Raw genomic sequence first — 8823 nt, 5'->3', positions numbered from 1 at the left:
AGGCTAAAAACCCATTTGGCATTGTCTTTGATTCATCACTGTAAAATGATGGACTGTCTGTTTCCTTGTGATGTTTCGGTTTGTTCTTTGCTTTCATCGTGGAAACTGGTTGAGCTGGAAATCAAAGAAGAACCAGGAAGAAATCAGTTTCATCCAGAAACATCAAACACCAATGACATCTGAGGAAACAGACAGGTGTAGAAACAGAGTCTAAAGTGTAAGTAATCTGAAGAACAGACAGATAAACTGAATTACATTTTTAATAGTCAGTTTTATTTAAGAAGAATCCCATAAGAATAAACCCAGGATTATTCTTATTCTCCTCTATTGATAAAAAATCATTCTAGTTTGGCGAAAGTCTTTTTCAACATGTCATGTCCGCTCCTCTAGACATGAAGAGCTGTTTATCTAAAGCAGTTTAATGCAGTTTGGAGCCAAGCTGCTGTGGATAATCATCTGACTTTTAGGGGCTGAAGAGTCAAACGGCACAAACAGAGGAAGTGATTCTACTGACACCATCACCAGTCTGAGAAGCCTCAGAATGAACGGCTGCTCTGTGCCGTGATTCTACCACTTCGAGGAAATGAAACACAACTGATAAATATTTAACAGCATTGTCTGATAAAGATCTCCTGTAATGTAATTTTCAGGGTCACCGGGGTCAGTGTGGAGTCTCCCACGATCGTGACCCGATCAGTATTTAACACCAAACAGAGCCGAGGAACATCTGGACACATGAACATGTCATCCTTCTACACATAAGAACCAGCTGGATGCTAGCAGCAAAACAATATCAGTGATGGCGCAGGAGTGAGATCAGCCCGGCTCCAGCTGTAAACATCTGTCTACAGAGGAAGAGGAAGGGATGGGAGGAAGAGTGTGCAGGGAGGAGGCGAAGGAGGAGAAAAGGCTGGGCAGAGAGGACAGCCTGATGAATGTTGACAAAATCAGAAGATTCACCAAGCAGTCTGGACACAACGTCCTGAGCCTGGCCCGCCGTGGACTCAAGGTACAGCAGTGCCCCCTGCTGGAGGGAGGCAGCGGCGGTGCTACCTGAGACGAAGGTGGAGCAGGTGTTATTGAAATAAAAGTGGTGCATGTTGCTGCTCCACCAGGACGCTCCAGGGGAGCTGTGGGAGCTGCTGGAGCTGGAGAAGCTGAATCTGTCCCTCAACAACCTGAAGGTGCTGCCTCCTCAGCTGGCCCTGCTGTCCAACCTGCTGGTCCTCAACCTGTGGGGGAACCAGGTGAGCCCCGTCACAGCCGTCCTCCTCCTGCAGCATGCTTCGGTTAGAAACCGGACCTGACGCTGTGACGTCTGCAGCTCAGCAGCCTGCCGGCCGAGATCGGGCAGCTGAGGAGACTCCGGGTTCTGTTCGTCTACAGAAACAGACTGACGGAGGTTCCTGAGGATCTGGGGGCCTGCACACAGCTGGAGGTACGCTTCCCTCGCCACGCCTCATCTCAGGTCCACAGCTGTGCAGCGCCCCCTCCAGAGCTCACCCTCTGTCTCCGCTTCAGGTCCTGAGTCTGGCCAACAACCAGCTCTCCTCGCTGCCGGCTTCTCTCTCCAACCTGACCAGACTCAGGAAGCTCAACCTCAGCCACAACCTCATGACTCACCTGCCAGGCTGCATTTACAGCATGAAGGCCCTGGTAGGTGTCCACCAGCCAGAGAGCAGACCAGGCAGCCTGCAGTGACCCACTGTCCCCCTGTCCTCCTGCAGGTCTTCCTGGATCTGTCCTGCAACCGTCTGGAGAACGTGGCTGAGAACATCCAGGCTCTGCTGGAGCTCAAGATTCTCATCATGGAGGGAAACCACCTCCACTCTCTGCCCAGAGGCCTCTGCTTCCTCACCAGGTAACTCCACCTGAACGCTTGGTGCCACAGGACATTCAGCTTTGGAGAACTTCTCCACCTGATGGCGCTATCCTGATTTCCTTCAGGCTGGAGCTGCTCAACCTGGACTTTAACTGCATCAGAGACCTTCCTGAGGTGAGCAACCAACCACATTGATGAGGATGACGGTGGTAATAATGATGGAAATGAAGATAAAGGTGATAATAATAATAATAATAATAATAATAATAATAATAATAATAATAATAATAATTGTAATGTAATGTTGGGAACTGGGTTTTGGCTCTGTAGGGATTCTCTGCTGCTTGCTGTTTTCCTCTCTATCCACTAGATGGAGTCAGTGTGACATAACACTCAGGCCAACATTCAAACCCCGCAGATACACTCAGGAGAACTTTAGCAGAACAACATTCAGTCACATGATTCCACCTTACGAGATCTGAGTACCCGCCAAACTGAAACAAATCGTCATCTTGAAGCTCTCTCCAACAGACTTCTGTTCCAGATCCAGATCCAGATCCAGCTCCTGGGGCATTCTTCTGGAATGTCCCAGCTTTAAAAAGTGCTCATTTCCACGCCCTTAGTGACTCTATAAAGGATGAGTTAGTCACATTAGAAGAGCTAATCAGTTTAACCATCAGACTGGATAACAGAATGAAGGAAAGAAACAAGAGAAACCCACCCATCAGATTGCTCCCTTCCATCTCTCCCACTCTCTCTCCATCTCCTCCCCAGAACTTCACAGAATCCGAGCCCATGCAGATCTTACTCCTGAGAGATGGAGGAGAAAGACATCCCATCTCCACCTATATTGTGGATCCCCCGGCCATTTCATTTCAACCTGCCCTGTTTGATCAAAAGCTCAGGGCCGCCAGTAGAAGCGGGGAGGCTGGCGGACCATCTTTGTAATGAAAAGTCTCCTTGTCTACTGTTACCTGCTACTCTGTTCCAAAATAATCACTCTCTTTCCTTGTCATGATGGATTCCAGTTGTGAACAGAACCTTATGGACTCTGCTCTTGTCAGGCACCTGTCCACTGAAACGGTGCCTCTCCATGTCTCTGCCCTGGATGGCAAAGCGTTACCTGAGATCACTCACAAAACTAAACCTGATAATCTCGGGTAGTGAACAGATTTCTTTTTTCATTTTTCCTACAGTTAACTCACCCATAATTCTTGGTTTTGAATTGTTACAACATAATCCTCATATAAACTGGTCTGAAATGCGTATTGAATCATGGTCACATAACTGTCATTCCACCTGCCTCCGCTCAGCAGTTCCTCCAGGTCCTCCACCAGCAGAATTACAAGAAGCAGACCCTCCCGACTTATCCACCATACCCGCAGAATATCATGATTTGGCACCTGTCTACAGCAAATCCAAAGCACTCTCTCTTCTCTTCCACCTCATCATCCCTATGACTGTGCGATAGATCTTCTCCCCGGAGCACCAGTACCCACCAGCCGACTCTACAACATTTCATGACCCGAATGAGAAAAACCATGGAGAGGTACATAAAAAAACCTCACTGGCAGCTGGCATTATTTGTAACCTCTTCCTCTCTTCTCGGGGCTGGTTTTTTCTTTGTGGGGACTCTTCCCCACAAAGAAAAAACCAGCCCAGGATAGATCCCTGAGGCCATGCATTGATTACCAAGATTTAAATCAGATCATTGTTAAAAACAAATATCCTCTTCCTCTTCTCTCTTCAACTGTTGAACCGGTTCATGGTGCAACCATATTCCCCAAACTCGACTTACAAAATGCATACCATCTTCTCTGCATCCGTCGGGGATGAATGGAAGACGGCTTTCAAGACATCTATAGGACACTTTGAATATTTAGTCATGCCATTCGATTTGTCTAATGCCCCAGCGGTTTTTCAGGTTCTTGTTAACGACATTTTGAGAAATTTTCTTAATGTGTTTGTATTTGTCTATCTCAACGACATTTTGATCTATCCCAAGTCCCTAACTGAACACAAACAAGATGTCCACCTCTTTCTGCAACAACTTGTGGAAAATTAACTTTTTGTCAAAGCTCAGAAATGTGAATTCCACAAATCATCCGTTTCTCTCCTGGGCTTCATACTCGAGGGCGGACAGGTAAGACCAACGGAGGAAAAGATCAAAGCAGTTTTGGATCAGCCCACTCCAGAGTCCCGTAAACAACTGCAAAGGTTTTTCGAATTCGCTAACTTCTACCGCCACTTTATATGTAACTATAGTCAAACAGCATTACCATTAACCGCTTTAACTTCAACCAAGACATAATTCATTTGGACCTCTGAGGCCGACAGTGCAGCTCAAATCACTTTTTGCCAACGCTCCGTTTATGTTCAACCTGATCCCAGTAAACAATTTATTGTTGAAGTAGATTCATCAGATACCAGTAGGAGCTGTACTTTCACAAGTCTCTGACCTTGATAATAAAACCCATCCCTGTGCCTTTTTGTTCTCGCAGATTGACCCCTCCTGAACGCAATTATGATCTCTCGTTGATTGAGAACTACTTGCCATAAAGCTTGCCTTGGAGGAGTGGCAGCATTGGTTGGAGGGTGCAGAACATCCTGTGCTGGTTTGGACAGATCACAGGAACCTCTCCTATCTCCAATCCGCCAAAAGATTAAACCCCCGTCAATCCCACTGATCTTTGTTTTTCTCTCGCTTCAACCTGTCTATTTCCTATCGTCCTGGCTCTAGAAATGTCAAACCTGACGCACTCTTCTGACTTCCCTCCTCAGATGACTCGCAAAAAGTTCCAGCCACCATTCTTCCTCCCAGTTGTTTAGTTGCCTCTGTAACCTGGGAGATCGAAGACCTCATCTGTCAAGCCCAACAAACTGAACCACCTCCTGACTCTGTTCCCCTCAACAAGGTCTACGTCCCCACTTCCGTCCGAGCCCGTCTCATTCATTGGATCCATTCATCTAAATTCTCAGCTCACCCAGGTATCAGTCGTACCATTGCTCTTATCAGCTGTAGGTTCTGGTGGCCGTCCCTATACAAAGATGTCAAAAAACACCTTAGCCTGTTCAGTTTGTGAAAGAAACAAGTCCTCTCATCAACCTCCATCTGGTCTCCTGCAACCCCTTTACATCCCTAAGCCCCCTTGGTCACACATCTCCATTGACTTTGTTACAGGACTACCCTTATCTAAAGGTATGACCACAATCCTAACCACCATTGACTGTTTTTCTAAATCTTGCCATCTTGTTCCCCTCAGAAAACTTCCCACAGCTTTCCAGACTGCATTACTCCTCGTCAAACATGTTTTCCGCTTCGCATTATTGAGGTATTGGCTTTCTTGTGGTATCCTCTCTGATACCTAAAGAAAGAGGATACCTCTCTGATTTCTTGAGGTATCAGAGAGGATACCTCAAGAAATCCTCTCTGACCATGGCTCACCATTCATCTCCCAGGTGTAGAAACATTTCTGCTCAGCAATGGAAACTAAAATAACACTCACATCTGGTTACCACCCCCAGTCAAATGGACAAACTGAACGCATGAACCAAGAACTCGAATCCACCCTCAAGATGCTTCACCTCCACTAATCCGGCTGATTGGAGTCAGGATCTCCCCTGGGTCAAGTACGCTCACAATTCTCATTTCTGCTGCTACTGGTTTTTCTCTTTTCGAAGTTTCTCTAGGCTATCAACCACCAATCTTTCCCTCTGATGAAAAAGAAATATCACTTCAGAACAACATCACATCAACAGCTGCAGAAATATCTGGAACAGGACCATCATTGCTCTCAATCAAACTCCTGAACAAAACCATCGCTACGTTGACCGTATGAGATCCCCTGCTCCACAGTATTCACCTGGACCAAAGGTTTGGCTCTCTGCACGTGATATTCCACTTAAGTCCATGTCAAGAAAACTTTCACCCAAGTTCATCGGCCCCTATGAAATCAAAAGAGTCATCATTCGTACCACAGTCTGTCTTCGTCTCCCATCGTCTCTCTGTATCCATCCCACATTCCATGTGTCCCAAGTCAAACCATTCTGAACCAGCACCTTGTGATCTATCATCTCATCATGTAGGAGTATATGAGGAGCAGGCTGCCAGCACTTTGACTCCTGAGTGTTTTCCAGTAATAGTACTGTGCGTCCGTCTGAGCTTACTTTCTAGTTTCCTGAGATTACCTCTTGTAATATTCTCCTGTCTACTCTCCTTCAGGTGTTTCCTTGTGATGCCTTGGATTTATCCATTGTGTAGCCCAAGATCCTGGCCTTTTGTATTTTCCCCTTGTGATGTCATGGACTGTTACCCACTGGTTGCCTGAGTCCCTTTCCATCTCCACAGAAGAACCACAGACAGTTTCTGGATTTTCAGCTGGCAGTCGGAGCGGACCTCAGTCTCCTCATCTGAAACTTACCTGTCCGCCCTCCACCGCAGCCTGTACCATCTACCTTCTACGAAATCTCCGTCTGAACCTTGCCCCAAAACCTGGACCACTTCAAAGACCCTGCAAAGAGTCCATAGCCCCCGAGACCGCAGTAAAACCTCCCTGATGGAATCTCATCATCTTCAAGTAAGATCACTCCATTTACCTCTGAGAACTCCTTTGTCCTACACACCTTGAACTCACCATCTTTCCCTCACCATCCTCAGAGTACAGATGACCCGGCTCCCATCGGCAGGACAACTGCATATTTCAACATTGCTTAAATAAACTTTATTTATCTGATACCTGTTCTTCTGTTCGTTTTTCTGCATGTGGGTTAAAAGACTAGAACCCAGCATGACAAATAACAATAATAATACTACTAATAAATATAAAAATAAGTCATTATCATCACTTATTATCAACAGTGATAATAATAATAATAATAATAATCTTGGCTGTGTGTCCAGGAGATGCACCATCTGTCCCGCCTGGAGAAGCTGGCCTGCCATCCTCTGGATAAAGGTCTCCACATCGTCCACAACCCGCTGATGAAGCCCCTGAAGGAGGCGATGGAGGGAGGACTGGGGTCGCTCTTCAATTACCTGAGATCAGGTGGTGAATAGGGGGCAGAGCCTCTGAAACCTGGGGGCGGAGTCAGTTCCCTCTTGAGGATGGCAGCAAAGCTTTCTGACATCATGATGAAGAATTCTGGAAGAACCAGAACTTCAGACCTACTTTGATCTTGCAGGGAGAGTTTCCACCCACCTGAGGGACAGGTGTTGAAGTGGGTGGAGCTTCTTCAAAGGCATTACATTTCATTATGGGATGGAGAGACGGAAACAGCAGCCATCTTCTTGGTACTCTTGCTGACGTTCTTCACTTTGGAACCACCACAATGTAAACAGAACTGTCTCAGAACCTCTTGACCTCTGGGCTGAACAGAACCGCTCCTCATGGTTACCATGACAACCAGCTTCATCTGTCAGTTCCTCCTGACTGAACTGCTGAACGTTTCCAGTAAAGAGATGAATTTATGGTGAAAAACTGAACTACTTTATGATCTTAATCAAATGAATCATGAACTGACATTGTGCATAAAAACTACAGACATACACATGCAACCACTGGTTATTAAAGGCTGTTTGAATTATTATGTATCATTCAGATTTATTAGTGTCCCAAATGGGCAATTGATGTTACAGCAAGTATAAAAACTAAAAGGCAAAGTATCAAAGTTAAGAAATAAAAAATAAATAAATAAAACACACCAAAGAGGACACCAAATACAAATCAATACATACTGGGAAGAGTACAGCAGTGTATTTCATTGTTGACTGACAGTTGCTATGAGCACCAATAACCAGGTCCGAGTCCCGTCACCTTGTCCTGCATTGAAAAGAGAAATTGCTGCAGGAACAAAAGGGAGCTTGTACCCGTTACTATTACTATCATTTTTACTGTTACTGTAACTTTTACTGTCACTGTTATTGTCCATACAGAGTCTGAGCCGGAGGCCAGAAGGCAGAAACTGAACTCAGCATGTAAAAGCTGAGAGCCGTCGACAAGGATGGCTTTAGTTTCCCTGATGGTGTGTTTTTAATCAGCTGTGTGAGTGAGCATTGTTCAACTCCTAGGATCTTATTACTAGCATTTATTACTCTGCTGAATGCTAAGATTTCCAAACCAACAGAGGAGAGAAAACCTCAATATGTGATCTATAAAATAGGATCATCTTTGACTTTTCAACCTGAAACTTTGCAAGCTTTCTTAGACAGATGAATCTTTGCTGGCCCTTTTTTTTTTTGCAGATTTTCTAAATGGCAAGTAAATTGTAACTTATTATCCAAAATAATCCCAAGATATTTGTAATTCTCTACTGTCTCCACTGTCTGACCTTTAATTACTGTTTGAGTTGTTATGGAGCTTCTGTCTAAAATCACTGCACATGTCCTTTGTTTTCTGTACATGTAATAAAAGAAAAGCTTTGTCACACCAGTCAAACTCATGGAGCACAGGGCCACGGCATGTTCGTCATGTAGAAAGCTATCACTGAGTCATCTGCAGTTTTTAATATTAACCTATTATTGTTAATGTATTCACATTATTTACCTTTTTTGCTTTTCACAGAAAACATTAATTCATGTCATGAGTATAAAGTCGCATCTTTAATGTCTTTCTGATTTTAAAATTCATTTAATAAAACAAACTTGATTTGAATCATGATTGTGCTGCAATACCTCAGTGTCTGTCCAGTAGGTGGCGGTAGAGACGCAGCAGGAACAGTTTTATTCTCTTGGTTAAAGAACAAGTGAAGCCCAGAATAACCAGTTTTTCTCTTTTGTGTCAGAATTTACTGAGTTATGAATCCAATTTCTTCATTTTATTCCAGTTGTGCTCCTGGTTTATACTTCCAAATAAGGTTAAAGGGACCGGAAACATGTTTACTAACACGATCAGGTGGAGTTTTAAAAGAGAACTGGTCCTCATATAAGAACGTTCTGTCTCAGAGCCGGAGAACCGGGCAGTGACGTACAGCAGCCGGCAGGGGGCAGAAGCCGCTCCGATTCG

General features: G+C 44.9%; 1 protein-coding gene across 7 annotated transcripts; it reads left to right on the top strand.

The window, feature by feature from the left end:
* Nucleotides 1-615: 615 nt before the first annotated feature.
* On the top strand, nucleotides 616-8239 carry LOC103154853 (leucine-rich repeat-containing protein 30). 7 transcript variants are annotated; one of them, XR_001659289.1, is made up of 10 exons: nucleotides 620-1009; nucleotides 1116-1247; nucleotides 1325-1438; nucleotides 1522-1656; nucleotides 1728-1861; nucleotides 1948-1996; nucleotides 4324-5021; nucleotides 5086-5168; nucleotides 5231-5964; nucleotides 6045-6555. XR_001659289.1 is itself a non-coding variant. In XM_007576280.2 (7 exons), the coding sequence occupies exons 1-7, from the start codon at nucleotides 866-868 to the stop codon at nucleotides 6876-6878; spliced, it is 864 nt and encodes a 287-aa protein (XP_007576342.1). In that variant the 5' UTR covers nucleotides 616-865; the 3' UTR covers nucleotides 6879-8239. The 7 variants fall into 7 exon arrangements, 4 of the variants coding, with proteins under 4 accessions (XP_007576342.1, XP_007576346.1, XP_007576345.1 ...); XR_001659288.1 differs by having other exon boundaries at nucleotides 4324-5168; nucleotides 5231-5958; XR_001659287.1 differs by having other exon boundaries at nucleotides 4324-5168.
* Nucleotides 8240-8823: the final 584 nt, after the last annotated feature.

Source organism: Poecilia formosa, unplaced genomic scaffold (assembly GCF_000485575.1).
Source record: "Poecilia formosa unplaced genomic scaffold, Poecilia_formosa-5.1.2 Scaffold404, whole genome shotgun sequence".
NCBI lineage: Eukaryota > Metazoa > Chordata > Actinopteri > Cyprinodontiformes > Poeciliidae > Poecilia > Poecilia formosa.
Note: the sequence above shows the minus strand (reverse complement) of the source record. Positions and strands in the feature narration are given on the sequence as shown.

What these genes read in the sequence shown, in the direction of transcription:
- LOC103154853 (XM_007576280.2), top strand. Translation starts at nt 866, where the DNA reads ATGGGAGGAAGAGTGTGCAGGGAGGAGGCGAAGGAGGAGAAAAGGCTG. An exon ending in TTTACAGCATGAAGGCCCTG is followed by an intron (nt 1,657 to 1,727) that starts GTAGGTGTCCAC and finishes GTCCTCCTGCAG; the next exon opens with GTCTTCCTGGATCTGTCCTG. An exon ending in GCATCAGAGACCTTCCTGAG is followed by an intron (nt 1,997 to 6,722) that starts GTGAGCAACCAA and finishes CTGTGTGTCCAG; the next exon opens with GAGATGCACCATCTGTCCCG.